Raw genomic sequence first — 22,947 nt, 5'->3', positions numbered from 1 at the left:
TCTTTCTATCTTACTGTGAAGCATGAACTGTCCAAATTTAAGCTTGTCTTTTGGGATGTCTTTCTTAATTTAATTGTATCTGAGTTTTGCTGGGCCTACCATCTCAGTATTTGCTAAAAGAATTATTTATTAAACTGGGAGTGACCAAGAAGAAAGACAGATTTGCAGTCTTGTAGTATGGCAGCGCATTCAAATCTGGCCAAGGTGTTTTTCTCCTTCATTAGCTCCCTTATCCTCTCGGTCACATTTTGGGGTAATTCAGGCTGCAGCCTCTTTAAGAGCCTTGGCAGGAGGAGGTGAAGCACGGCTTGCTGTAAGCTGGGTCTGGCAGGACCAGGTAGGTTGAACTGAGCTCAGAGCTGGAATTTGGACTTCCCATTTTGTGCTGATCAAGGCCTTCCATAGCAGTGGGAGTGGGCAGCTTATTTTTTACAGGTTGCCTGATTTCTATTCTTGGACTTACTTAGGTGTGCTGGTTTATTCAGTTTTTCTGAAAACTGAATGAATTGGGTGTTGGAATTTGGACGCAGGTGTTTAAGCTAAGGGTTTAAACACAGCTGCCATCGCAGTGGGTCAGTAGATGGTGGCAGTGATTACTTTTTGGCTAACTCCTGGAGGTATGAGATAGAGGTACTTATGTAATAAATGAGCTAAACTGTGTTAGCTTAAATTTCTTTTACAGTATGTTTTTAGTCTAACTAGCATGTTTTACCCCACATTTGCAATAAGTTTAAAGGGCGCATGTGGTCAGCTACCAGTGGTCAGGTGATAGGCAGTATATTTTGTTTAATATATAGAGCAATTAAATAATGTATAAGCCCTCACCTCCAAAGAGGGAATGCTCTGCTAATGTACACAGGATGTTTCAAATCTGTGTTGGAATTGCATATTAATGGAAAAATCATACAGAATTTAAAAGAAGAATTGGATATTTGTGGAAGAATCTTCTTAGAGTAAACTGCATTACACATGAAAACAATAAATGTATTTGTAAGAACTTGTGTCCTGCAGCAGCCACTTCTGAGCTTTCTTCAAGGTCAGCTGGTCTACGGTACTTTTTTAGTCTCAGGTTGAAAGGTTTTTCTGAGTGACATCACACAGATTTCCAGACAGAAATACAGGAAAATTATAATTAGTATCTTCATAATGCCAACTTTAGTATAGGAAGCTGGATTTGGAAATACTTCAGTGTCTTTTAATACACTGAAAAATACACTCAACTAATTAATGTGGAATCACTAAAATAATTCCAAGAGTTTAAAAGTTACAGAGAAAGGATTGGTGGAAAAACATGTTACGTTTATGCAATTTTTTACCCATATCATGTATCCTCCATGCTGGTCTGGAGTAACTGAAAGAGAAAAACATGAAACCTGACAGTTTAATTTTTGCAGTGACTGTTAACACTTTTTTTAGCAGACAGTATCGGTGACATGCTGAGCTTTACCTGTGTTTTATGCAAAAGGATTATTTCACCAGGCTTTTAAAAATTATTTATAAGTCTGGGAGTTTTAACTTGACGTGGAAGATGTCACTGAAGTGGTAATAATGATTTCCCCCTTGCCTTTGAGGAAAGACTATACCTTCTATTGTTGAAAGATTTATTTTTCTCTTAGTCTGTGTTCTCTTGCTCTGAACTTTGCAGTTTTATATGCAAACATTTTCCTTTGTTTTTAGAGTATGTTCTGTGCAGGTGGCCTGACAAGATTTCTTTTCTCCTTAGCTCTTGGCAAAACCTTTAATCCTTCATGACCAACGGCAACAAAGTCTAGCAGTGCAACTTCTGAAGGTTGTACTTAACTGTCTTAATTTTGATTTCATTGGAAATTCAGCCGATGAATCTGCAGATGACCTTTGCACTGTGCAGATCCCAACAAACTGGAGAACAAGTAAGAAAGGATTGTAACTGGTAGTAGTCTGAAGTCTATACCCAGTGGATTGTGTAACTTCTTTAATGAAAATACTTGCAAAAATAAAATGATTTTCAACATAGAGTAGAGCCTTTTACTGGTGAGTTATTGGTGAACATCTTCTGCTCTCTCTCTCTCACACTTTTCCTGTTGTTCTTTTTACAGACAAATAATAAATATAGTCTATAACATAAATATTAACAGTAAATCAAATTATTCTAATTAGACAAAGAATATTATTCTCATTCCTGGCATATGAACACCTTAAAGAGGTACAGCATTTGTAGCATGTCTTATTTGTTTTCTTCCTGATGAGAAATCTGTGTGAATTTTTTTTTTTTTAGCGTGCTTGTTTACTCTAGTGTGTGTGCCTGGTAATGAAGACAGCAGAAGGGTTGCGTCTTGGTTCTTAGGCTCTGGAGGTTTGACTTTGTGGGCTTATACAGTGCAGATGGCGGTCTAATATAAATATGTCCAAGCCGGCTTTAATGAAGTTACCTTGGGTAATGGAGGCGGTTTAGCACTAGCAGCGTGGAGCTCCTTGTAGGGTAATTTATCCTGCTTCTTGGCAGAGTAAATGAGCCTGATTGGAAGTCTGTTAGGTTTAGCTAAAGCTGCTACACTGTTTACCATACCCAAGATGGGAGATTTAAGTCTGGCTCACTCGCATAGCCTGACACTGTGGTGTTTGATATTGCTCCTTACTTCGATGATACTGTCCTTCATGAGTTTCCATGCATAACTCCGTTCCTTCACCATTAATGTACGGTAGCCTCTAATCGCAGTGTGAGGGATGGAGAGCACTAGTAACGGCAAGCAGGGGAGAATCCTGACAAAAGGCTGAATTTGGGCAAGTGCAGTAATTTCCCAAGACCCTCTAGGAAGAAGAAGGGGACAGGTTTTCCCAAGATTTTAGTTGAGTTGATGGAGGGATGTTCCTTTAGTCATTAAACACAAAGAGTGCCTGAGTGATGCTGCTTTTTTTTTCCACAGGTCTTCATATAAAACAATGCTTATAAATGGAACAACTTTGAAATGTTACTTAATTTGTGAGATTACTTAATTATGAATTATTGGTGAACTTTTCCTACCCTGTTGTTACCCCTTCATAAAACAGGGTGATGTTATAGTCACTAGATGTGATTCCACAGTGAATTGGTTACTCAGTGTTTAACGAATTTCTTCCTGTTTATCAGTGTGTAGACTTCAGGATAGTCTCTGGAACTTTTGTTAAGAACTTGCCTTTGTTAAATACAGAATAAACTAATCCTTAGTATCTGGAACATGTCTTAGTGTACTACTGTAGTATAGTAACCTGAAGAAATCAGTTTACCTACATCTGTTACAGAACAGCGTTCTGCAAGCAACTGACCAAGTATTGAATCATCTGCAGTTTAAAGGATGTATTCTTTATGAGCTGTAGGATAGATTGAATGCGATAAAAAGAGAACTGTGCTTTGTTTAATGTTGTATAATGAAGTAATTAATGCATCTATTCATTGTTGATTCTCGACTACAGTGGTATCTCATTCTTATTGTTTTTGTTAAAAATAAGGTGATTCTATTAAAATAAAGATAATAGTGCTTGTAGAGAGTGATAAAACCAATTTATCTTTTTCCGTAGTCTTCCTGGAGCCAGAGACCTTGGACCTGTTTTTTGATTTGTACCATTCCCTTCCACCAGTGCTGTCTCAATTAGTAAGTGACATGTAATGATTTACACTCAACTAATTACGGAAAACAGTCCTTTTACATGTATATTTTGTCCAAAAGACCCTGTTTTATTCTGTGCATTAGCATATTATGAGTCCCCTGGCTAAGTGCCCAGTCACGATGTCTTGTCTTTGAACTTCAGCCCATTTTCATTTCTGAGTCTGAAAACATTCAAATCGTTCCTCCCCCAATTCAGCACTACTCAACCACATAGAAAACATCCACCTAATTATTTTGAATTAGTCAGCTGTTGTAAAAGGGAATTTTAAAACTGAGCTATATTTGTGTTCAATGATCAAATAGACATTGCTGCAAAAATAATCTTCAGACACAGAATGTGCTACACACAGCAGTAGGTTGGTTTGCTCCAGACATTAAGAGATGATTATTCTGAAAGTTTTGGTTTTTTTAATCTTACAGGTTTTTTTTTTATTATTCTTCAGGCACTTTCTTGTTTAGTTCAGTTTGCTTCTACAAGGAGATCTTTATTCAGCAATCCAGAACGTGCCAAATATCTTGGTAATCTAACCAAAGGAGTGAAACAAATACTTGAAAATCCACAGGTATCTTTTTATTTCTCATTTTATTTATTTGAAATGCTAACACAGCTGTGATTTGATTTTTCCAGTTACAGTCTTCATTAATTTACTGACTCTATTAAAACCACTTTCAGCCGGACATCTGTTTGTTTTGATTTTTCTATTCAAAACAAAGCAAAACCCCTATGCAAATAAAATTGTCGTCTGATTAGCAATAACACTCATAAAATTTCTGTCAGATTAAGCTGTTAACTTTTAAAAATTTGCTTCTTCAAATTTAGGGTTTATCCGATCCAGGTAATTACCATGAATTCTGTCGGTTTTTGGCTCGGCTAAAGACAAACTATCAACTAGGAGAGCTAGTAATGGTGAAAGATTACCCAGAAGTCATCCAACTTATAGCAAATTTTACTATTACTAGCCTACAGGTAAGAATATATATGGAAGTGTTCTCTTTTATTCAACTCTTGAATGACAGAGAGGACTGATGCTGGTTCTCTGTGTTGGTGCTTTTTGAGGAGGGAATGAGGCTTGTCTTTACCTACAAATAGATTTTGTCAGGGCTGTAGCTCAGATTTCTAAATTGTCTAGAACTGGTTCCCACTCTTCCTATGAAGTTTTTTAATGGGAGCAGATTTAAAGAACAAAATGACAACTGAAGTAGGGAATAGATGGATGTAAATCCTCCAGCCTTAGTTCTCACCGTCTCAAAAAATCCAACAAACTAAATTCTTTTTCCAGCCCTAAAATACTTACACCTATGCTCCCATGTAAACTTTGAAGTGCCTATGCTGACCAGGTTCTTGAGTTCTGCTTTTGTGCATGTATATGTACAAACACATATTAAGCTGCTCGAGCACAGAGTTTCCATTTGAGCTGGATACAGAAGCTATGTGGAATAATAGCTAAATTTTTGAGAGACCCATATCTGTATAAGAAGGATACACATCACAGGATCAAGATTCTCACAGCGTTAAAAATGTTACAGATTTATTTTTGAAACACACCAAGATAAAGGCATGCGCCCTGTTTGAGTAATATTGAAATCGTCATTTTAGAATTTCCTCCAGAGTCTTTCTCTGGTCTTCAGAATGACAGCTGAAGATAGTGACTTTTAGGAGGTTTTGACGTTTGAATTCCTGAGTTGCAAATGGCAGCTCCACGGCTTAGAAAAGAAAAGAAAGCAGAGATGCATTTCTGTTCTTAACATTTCCCGTTAGGTGGCTCTAGACAGTTTCCCACTCAACAGTTAGGATTTTTGAAGGGCCCTTTATAGCACTTAAACCTCACCATGCCCTGTCTAAGAACCTAGGCCTAGCTCAGAGTTTTGAGTCATGGATTTTACCTGACGGAGGTAAGCATGCATGCAAGTAATTCTGGATCTGCTCTATAATGTTTGGCATAACGTGTCTCTGTTCTGACTGGCTCCTTCAGTAACGTGAATAAAGAAGACTACTTAAGATAAAAGCGTCATGTTTCACAACTAAAATGTCACACTGGGCTGCTTTAACAGAAGTATGTTTTGTTTTCTTACAGCACTGGGAGTTTGCTCCAAATAGTGTTCATTATTTGCTAACTCTGTGGCAAAGACTGGTGGCGTCTGTACCCTTTGTGAAAACGGCAGGACCCCACCTCTTAGATACGTATGCACCTGAGATAACAAAAGCTTATATTACTTCTAGACTGGAATGTGTTCCTGTAGTTATAAGGTAAACTTGTAATGACAACTTTAAAACTCTAATATGGAATGTTTAATTTTCTGATTTGTTGGCATATTATCTTTTGGTATTGTTTAAAATCTAAGTACACTGGCTCTGATTACCATGGCGATTTCTTTAGATTATCTTAATTGGCTGATATCATTTTACTCCTTTTGCTTATTGAATCCAGGCCAAAATAAAATGTAAATGCTAATTGTTTTTCTTCTCACATACCTTCATGTTTTGGAAAAAAGCCTATTCCTCCCCGCCCTGCCCTTTTTAAGACCATCTAAATGAACTATGCTATTCAGCTGCGAGAGGTTTTCTCAATGAGTCCCTTTGTAGGGCCATGGTGGGGGAAAGCAGAATGAACCCCAGACATGAGAAGGGGCGAGATCAACTAGAACAAGCTAGAGAGTGGCAAGATTCAAACTGGCCAATTTAAAATTTCTTACTTCAAATCTTCTTTTTAATAGTTTAACTAAATGACCTTGTAGTCCACTCTATAATATAGCAAATAAGAAAAAAGTGTTTAGATTGCTGGAAGGATTTAATTTTCTCCAAGGGCTTTTGTGAATTCCTGCCAGACTATGGGACTGCAGAACAAGGCATATCTGCTTTTCTTTTTCAGTTTTACGTTACTGCGATGATGTTGTTTATTCAGTTTGTGTGAGGAAGTGCATTCAACTTTACCACTGTTGTCCTTTTGTCTCAGCCAAAATCTCACGTCTGCAAATCACGTAACCTGTCATCCTGCTGCTTAGTGACTAAGCTGTAGGTGGTGTTATTTATGTTATCACCACAGGTGTGTTTAAAAGACTGACTTCCTAATGGTTCAAAATTGTGAGCTTCTCGATCCTTGTCTCAGGAAAAAGAATTAATAGTATCTAGGGGAGCTTCCAATGTTCCAGTGCTAGGACACAGAAAGACCAGTCAGCTTTCCTGCCAGCCTTGGTAATGCCTTTGGCATGTGTCCGTTCCTAGTTCTAAGTGATTTGTATACCGCTGTGGTATCGTCTTTATTCTCTTAACTGATGAAGATTATCAGTTGTGGCATTTCTGTAGACAGCGATATCAAATGTAGACTTTAATATCAAATGTCTAAGCCATTCTTGAGAAACGTGGGATGCCTGGGAGCTGATTTCATAACGCTTCTTCCGTTTGCTCCCAGGAGATTAATTGATGTCTTTGCAAACAAATTCTGTTTTCTGGAATGACCGTTTTTCTTACAGACCAGTATAGTGGGTAACACCACCTTCTAGTTAAGAGCCATCCAGCTGGCCCTTCAGACAGAGAAAGAAGTATCATAGAATCATAGAATCAAATCAGTTGGAACACACCCTCAGGATCATCGAGTCCAACCATAACCTAAGTCTAGAACTGAACCATGTCCCTAAGAACCTCGTCTAAGCGCCTTTTAAACACCTCCAGGGATGGTGACTCCACCACTGCCCTGGGCAGCCTGTTCCAGTGCCTGACAAGTAGCTTGGACCAATGTAGGAAGGTAACTTTCGGGGGGTTGAATAGCTATTCTCCTTCTTCAGTAAGGGTGAGTGAAGAACTAATGATTTTTCTACAAAGGGTCTACAGAAGGATGCTTTTCTACAACTAGAAGGAGAACTTTTATTTCAAATATTTGTAAAATACCTGAGAAGAGGTCTCTTTCAGCCCATCTTGAGCTTGAGGATTTCCAGCTGCTGTATATCTTTCTAAGTTTGGATGTTAGCGCTGATAGCTTTGTTAGCTTTTTGGATTTTATCTTTACCTGTAGATTGTTTGTCACCTGTGCAACAAAAGGGTAAACCTTCTGATGAATAAACCTTTCCTATGGTGATTTCTGTAATGAGTATAGTTACACTTCATAGCAAGAACTATCTGTCTCTTTGTTCCATAAGGTCACAGCTTGTTTACAGCAGAAGAAAATAAAGATCTGTAAAGCAGTTGCATGGAATTTTACTGCAGCTTGCCTATTGGCTTTGGTATCATGGTCTTGCGCTTGATTTGATGAATATAAAAAACTCCTTTCAACCAAGTATTCCATTCTTTCCTCCCATCATCCTCTGAGAAAGATGCTGCTTGGTAATATTCTATCTAGGTACAGGGGGCCTTAGTTCTTCAGGATTTACCTGTTCATACAACCAACCTCATCTCCTCTCCTTGCTTTTTAAAATAGGTGTTAAGGGGAAGGCACAAATAGACTACTGTTCTGTGTTTGTGTGGGTGTGTAAGGGTATGGATGTAAATAAAACAAGATCTTATCTGTGTCTGTTGTATTTACCAGCTGCTAAGGCCGTTACAGTTCAGCAGTTCAGTGACAGTGATTCAAGAGCTGGATGGGAAAACAGCATCAGCTTTTAAGCAATACTGGCTAAATGGTTACTTTTAATGTCTATTCCAGAGATGGCTTAGAAGATCCACTGGATGATACAGCTACAGTTTTCCAGCAGCTGGAGCAACTGTGCACAGTTAGCAGGTGTGAATACGAAAAGACCTGTACACTTCTTGTACAGTTGTTTGACCAAAATGCACAAAATTACCAAAAACTATTGCACTCTTCTAGTAGGAATCCAATAGAAATCACAGTTCAGGAAGGTTAGTATTTAATTTAGTTTTTAGACTGTGTATTATGTGCCAATAACCATATACTTGCATATGAAAAAGAGTGGTGATCTTATGGCAGATATACCTACACCTTCTCTCAAACTAGAAATTAATGATCCCAGTCACCTTACACCACATTTTCACTAGTTGTCTTTTATTAAATAGGGTATATTGGCAGTTGATGTGTTTGTTTTAACATCTTGTTTCATCTTTAGAATATACACATGAGAGCTCTAAAAACTTTTAATTTCTGAAAAATCAACATTTTAGTACCTGAGTTGCCCTCAAGGGAATCAGCTGCAACTTGATGAACATTTTTTGAAAATGAAGATGTTAACTTTCATTCTTTTTGCATTTATCTGTCTGTAAAAAATAATGTAAAATTAAAAACCTTAATTTATTTTATATAGCTCTGTTAAGATGAATTACCTAATTTTCAAGAAACTCGAGTTAGTTATTGTAGTGTAAGTTGTAAAAATAATATGTACTACTTTTTTTCATGTACCTATTTCAGTCCTTTCTGTGTCTCACTTAAATTGTCTTTATAACTACTGGCTCTTTCCTAATATAGTTATACTATGGCTGTTGCATCTTTACATGGATAAATGGTGTTGTTTTGAAAAGGTGAGACAGGTTACTGCATAATACGACTATTTCCTTGCATGCTATTAAATATTTGTGATTTATTTTGCTGTTCTTTTGGTGATAGTAGTTTGAATATACTGATTTTTCTTCTATGTAGGAGGTATTTTTTCACTAATTTATATAAGAGCTCCTACTTTTTTATTAATTCCTCTTCTGTGCACCTATCAACTTTTATTTGGGAGGACATTCATTGATGACCTGATTTCATTGACCAGCTGCAGTCTGAATTTATACGGCATTCTCCAGTCATGAGGGGGCCGAAGGGAAACAATCGGTGTCAGTGCTCTGGAAATTGCCGTTATGTGTTAGAAAACATTCGATGCAGTTTAAATATTGTGTTTCTTTTCTGCAAACTAAACATTTGTGCTCATATTGAACAATAACTGTGCTATCCCCTAGATATACGTAGTTAAATTTAGATATTTAATGGCTTTTAATGTTACAAAATAAGTTAATGTAATATTAAGATCTCTTTTTATTATACTGTCTTGCTCTCTGTATCAATAGTGATGCGGTCCTGGTTTACTAAAACAATAATCCCCAAGAAATGGGTCATTAACAGTAGTTAATGATTACTTGTGATCTATGGTAATGACTGATTTCTTTGGGATTATTGCTGTTATAAACCATAATTACAGATTATTACAGCAATAATTATTTTCTAAAAGAAAAGATGTTGTCTGCCTCAGTAATTGCAAAAGCAAATGCACTGAAAATTTTAAATAGCGAAGGTATAAAAGAGGGAAAGAAGTCATACCTATCAATTGATAATGAGCTAAGAGAAGAGGGCTATCATCAGAAAAATAACTATGCACTTAAAAATTAGCTACTGCAATTTGTAAAAAAGGAAGACAAGCTTTTATTTTGAAAAAGGTTATTGGCCAAAGCGGTGGTTCTGCTCTTTGAGCCAGCTGGCGCCACTTCACAGTGGGTTCTGATACCATCTTCAAATAGCCATTCTTTGGTAGCTTTGAGCGATGCCCGTTCTGTTGGATGCTTCAGCTCCTCGGTGTTTTGCTAGTGATGGTGCATTCTCTTCATGTCCTAAATTAACAGCGGTTTGTACTGCAATGTGTTGTGTGTCCGATGGGGTTTGTGTGGCAGTGTCCTGTTTGTGAAGAAGCACAGGTCCTGAAACAAGGAAATCTGGTGGCCGATGGGCAGCTGGTACTCTATTTCCAGATTAGTAGGAACGGAACAGTAAGAATCTGAGAAGACATTTGGAAGTCCTCCTCATATATCTTGTCTTAAAAGTTAACACTTGTTCCCTGTCACAAAGTGTTTTACGTTGCAGATCTCAGACTGTATTACATCTTCATGTGTTTGGGTTTTTTGGTTTTTTTTTTTTAATAAGACTGAGATTTAAGATAAGCCTGAATGCTTTCCTTTGCTCGTGTTGAAATCATCTGCATGTTATTGCATACTCTGCATTATCTTTTTGTGTATAGTTAATCTCAGCATCTTTTTTTGTGTCTAGAATACACTTACTATATACCTCTGACTGAACCAGAATTAGGTATGATGGATAGGCTTGTGTTCAGGCCATGAAGATACTGGAACCCCTCAGAACTACTAATGGTACCTGGGTGAAGGAGCTTAGGAAGTAGAGCGTTCAGTGCTCTCTGTTCTGTGTTTTTCAAATTAAAACAATGCAAAGCATGAGGGAAATTAAGTGAAGTTTAATGTTATGTAAATGAAGAGTAGTTTATCAGAGATTTGAAACAAACATGAAATAAAACCTCAAAGGTTTCAGTAGATACTGTGCATCTAGCAGTCCTGACATGTACAAAGAAATATCCAAAATAGAATATTGTTTTACAGTCATAACTTCATTTGTTTATCTGCAGTTATCCTTTATGTTAAACTTCCAAATGTGTTCAGACACTGGTCAGGGTATTGTCTTCTCTTGTAAGTGATGCTGTCATCGCTTGGTAAAATCCTAACAATGAAGGCAACACGTCATCTGGCTTATGTAAATATCTCACTTACTGAGAAGCCTTGTTGTACTTGATTTTACTTACATGGAAAATGTTCCGACTTGTCTTCAATGGGTTGATGTTTTCAAGCAGTTCGTTTGAATTTATTATGAAGTCTGTTTTGCTAAATGAAGATGGAGTCTAAAAGTAGGATTGCTGTTCTCTAGTCTCAGTGCATTTCAGTTGAGGAAGAAACCTTTAATGGTATCCTGAAGTTTTAACAGTTCTGTATGTTACTTTGCTATTCAGGTCTTAGTTTTGATCCTACTTTAGGAAAAATACTGCATCTTTCCAGAGAGAGGATACCGTTAGTTACTGGATTCACAGCTTAAAAAGCTGAAGCAGGAAACTATGTGACTTCAATAGGTATCAGTAGGTCAAATTTAAAGATATTCCACCTTAATGAGCCAGAGAGATGAAAATCATCCAGGTTTTGCAACCTGGAAAGGATTTTCCAGCAGAGGACCACCAAAAGAATTCTCCTGAGTTGCATGTTTGTAAACTGAAGCGTTCTATATTTATTAAGCAGTGTTGCACTATTCAAAAGTCTGTACAAAATACACTACGTGCATAGACTGAAGGAGTTATTTATGGATACTCAGCTTTTCAGAAATGAAGATCCTTACATTGTACTGTACTTGATAAGGACTTTGTGAGTGCTTTAGGGAAAACTGACAGCTGAATAATCTGGGAGATGAGAAGGCACGGCAGCATGGCTTGAAATGGATGAGCTCTGTCCTTCAAACCCTTTCACAGAACAAGCCACAGAGCCTTTCAAAACTATGTCCTAGTTCACAAACTTTTCTTGAAGAATATGTCTTTATCACATCAGTATTTTCTTACATGCAGATCTCTTCTAACTTTCAAAATTACAGACTTCAGATACTAGCTCAATATTACAAAGAAATCTTTATTTGAAATAGAACTAAAAAGTACATCGTATTGAGTCTTAATTCCTTCCTAATGCTATAAGTAAATGTAACAGACCCAGTGTATATAAAATTGTTCCATGCCTTGAAGTGACTTGTAGCAGGCAAGTGAGGATACTAGATTAATTGTATAGCTAATCTTATCAGGCTGAGTTTGCTTAATTTGTGTTTTAGGTTAATTCTTTTCTGTTTTATTTATAAGCATGTCCAGGTTAATACGCTGTTCTACATTATCCGTCGGTTCTGCTCAGAATTTTGTGTTGATTTGTCTGGTTAAGTTTTAAATCCAGTGAAGGCAGAAACCTAACCATTCTCTTGACAGTGTTCCATAGTCTGATACCTTATAGAAGTGCTGGTACCTTATGGAAGCGTATTGTATTAGCATAATGGTTTATAACCATTAACTGTTCTTCTTTCTTTTTAATGGCAGGACGGCTGGCATGGCTTGTGTATTTTGTGGGTGCTTTTGTGGGAGGACGATTAACGTACACTAGTACTGATGAACATGATGCCATGGATGGAGAATTATCCTGTCGGTAAGTATTGCTTGTTTTAAATTCTTTATTTTGATTTTTTTTTTTAATTATGTTTAGTATCAGCAGATATTTTGAATTTAAATGAGTCAATTTTTGTCCAGTTCTTGGATGGTGGGTGCTCAGGGACTGTACTGACTTTCTGTGGATTAAGGCCATCCCAGTGGCTTTTACCTTTTCAGTGCCATCATCCGGGGCAGTGAAGGAGTCGTTAAGTCTATCATTTGAAAACTGTGCTTCAGAGGAAGGGAAGAAGATTAAAGACAAATGTGTCTCTAACTGTAGCAGTGTTTAGATATGCCCATGTAGCTGCCTGTATTCATTTGTGCATTATACTTGTATACAATTGTTAATTTTATTAGTTGTGAGTTACGTCTATTATTTTCTGCACTACTTCCTTTAATTATTGCGGGTGAAGAAGTGCAGAGGAACTGCTGGTCAATCATTGAAAATTTAGACTCATTTTTAGAACAAAAATGCTTGGAATAAAAAAGAAGGCCCTAGATTTAAAAATGTATGTACTAGAGCCTTCTTTCTGCAAGTTGTAGGGCAAGAGGTGAGCTGGGGATTATTGTGAATGATGTGTATTCCTTGTGGCAAAGCCAAAGTATGTGGCAAAAACTTCCTAATCCATCTTCTCACCCACAAGGATGTTTAAAAAGGCATGCATATTTGATCCTGCTACTTACATCCACTAGCTAGTACATGAAAAAGGGCATACAACTTAGAATTGCATAAAAAGCTGTACGTTTTCACTTTTGTTTCTTGCCTTCCTAGTCTACCCTGGGGCTCTTTGTTGTTAGCAATCTTCCACTATCTTTTTATTAAAAGTGAGAGGTTTTAATATACAGGCTTGCAGATGAAGTAGCTACTGACTTCTAATGCAGTGATTATATATTTCAGAATTGGCAAAAGGTGAGAGTAATTTTTTAAATTGCTAGGAAATTAGGATGTCAAGGAATAGCAGAAGAACATGGGAAATTAAATAAAGGGAATATTCCTTTTAAAAAAATGTATTAAATTTCCTTAGCTGACATAGGCTGAAATCAATTCTTTGAAATCAGTCCTGGTAATATGGACATATACACCAAGTAAGGATTTAGGTCAGAAAATACATGTTTGTTCAGATGTTTTAGGAGAGACAGAAGTGGGAAGAAGCAAGGCAGACAGTGCATTATATATGACATGTGTAAACTTATTCCTAAGTACAATAGTTTCAATTTCCAGGGAACTTGAACATTTCTTACCTTGCACTTGCAGTTTGAGACCCACACTTCCCAAATTTCTTTGTTTCTTTCATCATGGAATTGGTGCTGTAAGAAAGAAAAAAACATTTTACAAACTCACCACAGTGTAACATATGTATCTGAGAAAATTTCAAGTGACAAAATAATTAGAAAAGCATTATGTTGATGTCTATGTTTATTAGTGGTCAATTAGCAGAATTTGCATCTAAACAAATCAAAATCCTAGAAGAAGCTTGGGCAAACAGAAAATGACTGATGGGTTCCTAAAGAAATTAGGTGTGACAATATCCTTTAATTTGATAATTCTTCCTGAAAATGTTTTTTTATTTTTTTTCTGTCATTAAGAGTTTTTCAGCTGATATCTTTGATGGATGCCCAGTTGCCACAGTCCAGTAATGAAAAAGTAGAACTGGCAATTCTCTGGTTCATGGATCAGTTCCGTAAAACATATGTTGGAGACCAGCTTCAGCACACCTCAAAGGTAAATATTTGCTCTGAACCACAGCATTGGAAATCAAAATGCCTTTGAATAAATTGACCTGCCAATATATGTTACACATAAAAGCTGTCGAGCTCAGCTGGTGGCTGCTTGGCTAGATGGACAGATAGATAAGTTATTAATGTGTTGTTCATCTGTACGGGCTTCCTACCATGTGTGCTTTTGAGTGGTGGCGTGCAAGGAGTTAATATTTTAACAGCTATGTTCATTAAACAATTTTAGGTTACTTTGCATTTCAATTTTTTATTTCAAACATTTAGCTGAGTTCTGCTATATTGTGTTATATTTCACAGCTGGGTACACAAGATTTATTCTTTTAATAGTTCTGTTCTTTTGACAGTTACTCATTTATGTGGTTTCCACTGTATTTCTCACATTACTTGGCTTTTCTGCATTTTAAATAGGGAAGAGGGAAAAGTAAGATGCATTTTTGAAGAAGCGGCAGTTAATTCACCTTAACTGTAGGGGACAGTCATAATATAGATGTTATAAAGAGAATGTCAGTAAGATGAGATCAATTGATCTTGAGAAAGACGGAAAGAATTCTGTTGGAGCCCCAAGCGAATCTTTAGCAAGAATTGTGACAGTGAAGGAGATTTGGTTTTACTTGTCTAGTACTTGATCCTTGCTTTCTGGTGAACGGTCCCAATCTCAAGAATTCTTTTATCCCTTCATGTTTGAACTGTACTTTATTGAATGGTTCCTCACTTAATGTTAAAAATAAAGTTTTCCACTATACCGAACTACTTTTTCGCAAGAGCGATGTATTCCTTTCAGTTGTCAAAGCCGATTTGTTATTTTTAAATCTGGTGCCCTGCTCTAATGCGAAGTAACAGAAGGTACACAGTAAAAATGTGCTCATGCTCCTGATATTTTCATTAGCAAAACTCCTGTTGGTGGCAGTTCAAAGGCAACATGGCTGTACAGTAGTTGTAATTCCCGGATTATTTTTTAATTTCTGTCTGGTTTTGAGGCTTTTGATTTCACCTTGTGTTCTGGCTGCTGGAGGTGTAACTGTGTGGAGAAACCCTGTCAATGTCTAGTATGCTATAACAGATTGTTTTAAATTGTATACCCAGGGTTTCTGTGTCCACCCTTACGGAAAACTGCAAGAAGTGTTTGTATGCGGATGAAGCAGCAGGCAAAATACTGAAGTGCATTCTTTATACTTAATCACCTGGAGCTCCGTTGTCAGTAAAAAAAATGTAGACTTGGACATTTGCCAGCTACACCAGAATTCAATACATATTAATTTATCCAGCTCAGTCTTGTGTTTTGAATAACCGTAAGACTGCCTCTGCGATTGCATTGTGTGCGGAAGGTTAAATGGTTAATTACTGAGTAAAATGCTGGCTAATGTTTCCATTTGATTTATTGAAGAGCACTTCGAACAGAAAGAATTAACTTTTACTGAATGAAAGGACATGAGGGAAAACTGTAGGAAGTATTCAAGAAAATGGTTTTGTGTTTTGTTTTATTGTCTTGGTTTTCCCCCGCCCTGACAAGTGGACACAAATCAAACTGGTAATATCTCATATTCCATATACTGCCTTTGCTTATGACGTGTCTTGCATGTAACCAGACTGGGAAGGTGGGAATTTTGCAAGGCTTTGATGGTGCATAACATTTCAAGGGGTGTTTCTAAATTCTAGCCCCAGTCTAGCAACTCCATAGTTCATTGCAAATGCATTTTCAAAGTGTGCTTTTTTAAAAAAAAATTATGCTTAGATTACATTATCTACTGGTAGAATTTAGTTTGCAGTCAAATTCCACTTTTATGTTTTGTTCTAGTAGGCCTGGTAAAACAGCCTCTCATTTCCAATGATAGAATCCCATGGCCCATATCACATTATTTTACCAGATCTTATAACAAGAGCTGTGTGTGAAGGCATCTGAGCTCCCAGTTTTGGTGTTTTGTTTTCTTTTTAATTTTTAATAAAACAAAATGAGATGTTTGTACACATTTTGCAGTTAAGAGGAAGGCAGAAGGCAGCACTTGTAACGATTCTTCTGTTTTATCCTGCTGTAGCAGCAAGTATAGCAGCAGATGGCATTCTACCCTCACAGTTGTAAATCCTCCGGTACTGTGTCTTGCTGGCAGCTATCTACAAATATGCAATAAAAAGGCTCACACTTGGAAGCAGGAAAATCAGACATATATCAACTGACTAAGTTAATACACGTTTATATAAATATTCAGGATTGCTTGAATTGCTTTATTTACAGAACGGATAATGGAAATTCTGCATGCTTCAGCCGTGTTGAAATAATTTTTGAGAATATTTCTCTTTTTGGTCATATGCTTACATACAGAAAAACAGACAATGGTGAGAGAAAGCTAAATAGTCTAATGAAATTGTAGAACAAATCTTCTATATAAATATACAAATTCTGTTCATTAACTCATATTCTTAAGTATGTGTATATAATAAAAGCAAACTGATTATAGAAGAAAATTGGCTAGGTAAATTAATGTGTTCTTATTAAACAGTCCAGTGGGACTTGCTGTCTAAGGAAGAATAGCAAAACCTTGGAGATCTCTTCCATGATGCTGTAATACACTTTTAGTACCATTACATTCCCAACACAAAAATAATACGTCAAGACACTGTCCTTTGGATCAGATAGACCTTTGAATGAATATATATATTATATTTCTGTTGAATACTAGACTGTATACTGTACAGCACTATTAATATCTATTTGTCTATCACTATGTAATTTGTTTTAATGCTGATATGACTTAGCCTTCACAGAGTCCTCTTTTTGTGGCATATTGCTGATTTGGCTGCTGGCAGGGTAGTAGAAAATGAGTTGGCTGGAAAAGCCATTGTAGCTTCTGTTTCTGTCTGTGGTGGCTCCAGCATTGCTGGAGTGTGTCGCTGTAAGAGTGTAATATTGCATTGAAACCTGATTCCTGACATCAAACGCATGTTCTTTGTTAGGGAAAACATTCCTGTTTTGAATGAGACTTTTTTCTTTCCAATATTCTTTAACCTAACAACAACTGTGCAATTATATATGTATATTCGCAAGTGACACTAGACTGGGAGGAAATGTGATCGCAAAGGATGGGATTCGAATTCAGAAAGGGATTCGAATTCAGAAAGGTCTTCATAAGCTGGAGAAATAACCTGAGAGTTTAAAATGGTGGTGAAACACCATCTTTAGGAATGAAAATTTCCGCTTACAATTACCACTGGGAAGTCTCCGAGCAGGCAGCATTATTTCAGAAAATGCTGTGGAGATGAATGTGTTGCAAGCAGGGGTAACTCAAAAGTATGTGTTGGTTTTGCACATGGGAAAAATACATTGTTTTTGTGGATGAAGTAACAGCAATATTGTTTCAGGTGCTGGAATGTCTTATTTCTGTATATTTGGCTCTTACTGGGCTTCAGCTGGAATAATGCATCTAGTTATGGGCACCACACTTTTAGAAAACCAGAGACAAATGGGAGAGTATGACAACGCAAGTAAGATGCAGGAGATAGTGCTTTGGTTTAGTTTAGCAAATAGAATGGGACAAAAATCAAGGCTGTCAAGAGTTGGTTTTGAAAAGCTAGTGATCAGTTGTTTTCAGAGCCCTTCAAGGAAAAGACAGGATGTAATTCGCTGAATTTGTAGCAAGGAAGACCTAGAGGAAGCTTTTTAAGTATGGCAATAGCGGAGTGCTGGTGCGCACTACCCGAGATGCTATGGGGACTTTTGATTTATGTCTAGGTGTACTTAATCCATTCTTCCGTAAAGTACAGGATAAACCAGAAGCCTTGTTGGTCTAATCTCATGCTTCCTAATAAGACCATTATAAATGGTCGTGGTTGTTTGCTCTGGCTTAGCCAGTGAAAAGCGTGCTTAGGGGCGAAATAAGCCCTGCTATTTGTATTGTGTGTTATGTTAATCAACCACCAATAAGGAATTTTTCTGTTATATCAGGATTTTATTTTAGCCTGTCATTTTCAATTAACTCATTACAGCCATTTTAAAAGGAATACGAGTACCAAGCGTAACAGGAATTATAATGTCTTTGAACATGGAGAGCTGGCAGAGGAGGCTGACTCCTTTTCCAGCTCAAAGCACGTGTTCAGTCATTCTTCCATGCTAAGGAATATTTCTTCTTATTTATCCAGCCACAGGTGGGACTGTCACTGGATAGCCTCCAGTTTAGAGAGGCTACCTGGTGACATCTCTGCCAAGTCATCTAATTTCCCGTGGCAAGTGCAAAATGTAAGTTGGAGGTGCTAAGAATGTGTTTTAGTTGCTTTTTTTATTGTGGGTTAGAGCAGAGTTGTCAGTTAATGAGCAGGTGCTTTGCGAGTTACGTGCAAGTTCTTACCTTGCTGGGGCAGGCAGACCAGATCTGGGGGTCTGTCTGCTTCTTGTGCTGTTGCAGAGTGTATTTGGTAACATTGATAATATAGGTAAAGATTTTTGCACTTGGGATGCTAATTTAGGCTAAAAAAATACTAATTGCACTTGGGATGCTAGTTTAGGCTCATGCCATGGGTGGGTGTATTTGGCTCTGTCTAATGGTTAGTGAGAGACTGCCAAGAGTAACGTGTTGGATAAGTTTTACCCATTAATATAACATAGGAAATACAACTTAGCCAAGTTAATGACTAAAATTTCTTACATTCACTTGGAACTGTGTCTTTACCATGAAACAAGTCTAACACTAAAGCATCTTCGTAATCTGGAGTCCTGACAGTGGTCACTTTCATATCTGTACAGCTTATAGTGATTTCATTTAAAAGATGGTTTTGGTTGATGCTTTTCTCTTGAGGTACAGTTAAGAGTTATTCCAAGAGTGTGCTCTTGAAAAATGCGTGCGTACAGAAACAAGGAACAAGGTTCTTTTTATTGTTAGTTCATTTGCATCTTGAGCTTCTTGGTTGAATGGTTTTATTTGTTAAATATTTTCTGCTTGTAAATAGAAGTATTTAGTGGACACTTACAATGGCTTTATATGTGAGAAAGAAATTACGTTAAGATATTAATGTAATTAATAAGTGCTAAATAGGGTTTAGAATTAGGGTATAGAACTCTGCCATGTCACTTATTTACACTCTATTTTTTTTTTGGTGGCATTCCAACTGAGATTAAGGATTTTGATTTTGTACTTGTCACGTTTACTTTCTGCAACATGTGGTGCTATTTAACTAGAATTATGCCTTTAGCTTACTGTTGCCATTCCTGAAATACAGAGGTCAAAACTGAAACCTCTTCACATGTTTGATAAGGGTAGTGTGCTAAAAACGTTAGTAATAGCAAGTGTTTGAGGCTGAGCTCTGCTCTTTAGCGGAGCCTAATTACAGATTATTTCTGGAGTTCTCAGCTTTTCCATAAGCAGAACAATTTTTAGGAAATCCCACCCTTAGTCTTAACCAGAATAGTTTTGCTTGCGAGGTTGGTGTTTGGTTTGTATATTAAAAAGAATTTATTGGTTAAAATGTGTTTAGGTAGACTCTTTTGCTCTGCTGTGAGGCAATTATTGGTTCCCTGTTCTGCTCCTTCTAATCGAACAGCAGCCCTGGGTGTGATTAGAGAAGTCGGGAGGTGAGTTAATCTGTAGCAGGTGGCTCTAGTTTGCAGGACACCTCCGGAGGTGAAGCTCACCGGCCCAGCTTTGCTTCTGCCCAGGCTTAAGTCAAAGCAATAGGGACCCAAGGGGGAGAAGTAGGAGCTGGAATTCTGGATCTGGGCTGGTTTCCAGTCTGGGGCAGGTGAGTGTGGATTAATGTGTCATAAAGAGCCTTTACAAATATAAGTCGAAGCGCAATTATAAAGCGGGGCTGGGGGTTGCAAATGGGATTTCTTACTATATCCTGCACATATTTTATTCCCTTATGTGGTCGATATAAAGAAGTTACCGTATTAACATTTAGGATTGCAGCTGTATGTGTTTTTAAAGCTTTTAAATTATAGACCTGAAATACAAGGTAGATCTGCATTATGATAAAAAATCATCTGGAGGGTTTAGAATTCAGACTACAGTGTGTTTAGAGGGGTGGAAAAATATAATTTCCTTGCTATGCATTGTTTGCAGTAGCTGAAAGCAAAAACGTACGTAACTAGGTATCATCTAACCACTGAACACGGGCTGGTCTTCTGATGTGTAATGTATATTCAGTTGACTTATGTTATTTTGATATTTCTTTAGTATATGTATATATCTTTGATTACATGGCCTGCAGACACAGAAGCATGATCTGGGAGGGAGTGGGGAGAGGGAATAAAAATAAATAGCTAGTTGTGCAGACCGTGAGTCCTTTTCACCCTGCACGATGTAGGACCCGGAGATCTGCAGCAGTTGCACTGACTTTAGTGGGGTTCTTTGCACGTAAAGGTGTTGATCTGTGTATGTGTCATAAAAGATTCTGGGTCCTGGTGTCTTCATGATTAATGGTGTCTTTACTCTTATGAATGATTATCCTTTTCTGAGCTGTAAAATATATATACTGTTTTATTTCATTACAATGAGGTGAAGATCACAATGCTGACAGGTGCTGGAAATTAGCAGGCAGTTTGGAAATTGTTCTGTGCACTAGAAATTAGATCTCATTTTAATTCAGCTTTTCCAAAGTAGTAAATGAGGTTAATGCCATACATATTCAGCTGATATGGATGAAGAAATTGATATAAAGTAGATCAACATAGCTACAGGGCTACTTTAATTTATAGGTAAAGAGGCAGTGATAAATGAAAGTAATGTAGTAGTGGTCACTAAACTCCTCAGCCATCAGGGATTCAATACTGTTAGCTGCTCATTAAAGACATTGTTGGGGTACATCAAATAGGAATTTGAAAAGAAATAGCCAACTAACCCTTAATTATCAAAACATAGAAAATACTAATTATGCCTTAATTAGCTTTTCTTTTAATGTACTGAAAGTGTTAGTTTTTGTGTAGCACAAATGGATAGTTATATCAACAATAAATAGGTTGTTTTAATAACTTTCTTTTACCTCTGGGAAAACCACACTCCAATTTTTAATATGCAATAATGCTTCTCTCTAGCCTGTAGGAGATGAAAATTATTAAGTAGCTTTATTTTTTGAAGATTTTACAGCAGCTTTGGGAAGAATTATTTCACCATGCATCAATTATTTTTAATTGAACCAAATATTTTTCAGATTGCATGAAATGCCTCTCATTTAAGTTTAACATTTAGAGTTTGTTAAGGAAGCATCATAGTGAGAATTGGGTACAACTTATTTCTGTGGCATGTTCTGAGAAGAATGGTTGTTTCAGAAAGAAAAATATAATCACTGGTATTTGAATGTCACGAGCAGAAATGGGTTTGTTTTATCAAACACAACAGGTATGTGTTTTTTCCTGATAAATGATGAGAGGGACAGACTACATAGCGCTGGTCAGAAAAGCCTCCAAATTCTTGTAAAAGTCCAGTGCTAGTACAGAAGTGAAATTAAGTAGATATTATACTGGTGGGTGATCCAAGTCTTGCAGGATTTTTCCAAATCTGTAGAACTGATACAAACATCCTAAGAAATCTTACTAATGACTTCTTTTGTGAACTTCTTCTTCTAAACATTTTTAGCTTTGAAGTATAGCAAGTAAGATATTAAGCTTACCTATAGAACTGAAGAGTTTACAAGCTACCAACTTAAATTTCACAGAGATTTCAAGCATTTTACGTACATTCAGTGTTCAGTATGGTCAAAATGCCAGGAGAGATAAGACTGAAGTGGACAAATACAGCTGTATTATTTGACAAGTCATTTCCTGATGATTTTAGCCATACCTTTAGAGAAAAATCTTGTTTCCCAAGCTTTGAAGTGCAAAAATGATATGGGAACATGTAATATTTCTTGTACTAAGTATCTGTCTACTAGCGTGGAGACAACCACAAAATCAGTCAAAACTGTAGCTCAGAATTTTAAGTTGTAGGATCTGTTAGTGGGATTGGAGTTGCTATAATAGTTTGGCTTGCAGCAGCTCAGTGTTGAGAATTCATCAGTTTTCTGGACCAAAGATTTATCAATGTGGGGTTTTTTCTTATTGTCCTCAGAAAAAAAAAAAGTTGCTTCGTATGTATGTGAATTACTTTGGTTCTCTCCTCTTTGAGGCTCTGACTTCTCGACTGATTTAGCAATTTCTAGCAGGTTTTTAGGAGATAAAGTTGACCTAAGTCAGTGTTACACAGGGAGATCTCCTTTCATGTTTTCTGTCATTGTTCCTATTCTGCCATGAGCGGAAAGAACTTTCAGCAAATACTCCTGAATTAATATTTCCCTTAATTGCCTAAAGATTGGACAAGCGAAGTTAATTGTGAAATTGCTTGTAAAAATGTAAAGTTATTTCGAGTTTTGTATTGTGACCTGCACTGACAACCATCTTGCTTCATGTGAAAAATAATCCTTTGAAGAAATAATTCCTTTGAAGAAATCTACTACTTCGAAGGATTCTTTAAGTGTTTAGTGCAAGATCTTTTTGCTTTTGTATTTTTAAATTAGAATAACAGCAACAACAAACCAAAACCATTTGCGCCAGTATCTGTGACATTTTATTTCACCGGACTAGACAACAATTTTTACTTAAACACCCTGGTGAACTTTAAATTGCAATGCACGGTGCCTATTCTTTAACTGCTTTTAGAAATGTCTTTATTATATTTCTCCGTTACTTGGGAATTCTATA

At 36.9% G+C, this 22,947-nt stretch overlaps 1 protein-coding gene across 1 annotated transcript in view; it reads left to right on the top strand.

Annotated features, from left to right (window-relative positions):
* The window catches only part of RANBP17 (RAN binding protein 17), a 152,041-nt gene that overhangs the window by 9,925 nt on the left and 119,169 nt on the right, over positions 1 to 22,947 (top strand). Inside the window, exons 7-14 of the mRNA XM_065643975.1 lie at positions 1,724 to 1,889; positions 3,535 to 3,608; positions 4,067 to 4,186; positions 4,444 to 4,590; positions 5,699 to 5,871; positions 8,261 to 8,454; positions 12,444 to 12,549; positions 14,139 to 14,274. Of these exons, the coding sequence (XP_065500047.1) occupies positions 1,724 to 1,889; positions 3,535 to 3,608; positions 4,067 to 4,186; positions 4,444 to 4,590; positions 5,699 to 5,871; positions 8,261 to 8,454; positions 12,444 to 12,549; positions 14,139 to 14,274 (1,116 nt within the window). The remainder of the gene's footprint in view (positions 1 to 1,723; positions 1,890 to 3,534; positions 3,609 to 4,066; positions 4,187 to 4,443; positions 4,591 to 5,698; positions 5,872 to 8,260; positions 8,455 to 12,443; positions 12,550 to 14,138; positions 14,275 to 22,947) is intronic.

This window comes from Caloenas nicobarica, chromosome 13 (genome assembly GCF_036013445.1).
Source record: "Caloenas nicobarica isolate bCalNic1 chromosome 13, bCalNic1.hap1, whole genome shotgun sequence".
In the NCBI taxonomy this organism is placed as follows: domain Eukaryota; kingdom Metazoa; phylum Chordata; class Aves; order Columbiformes; family Columbidae; genus Caloenas; species Caloenas nicobarica.
This window is presented reverse-complemented; position numbering and strand designations above follow the sequence as displayed.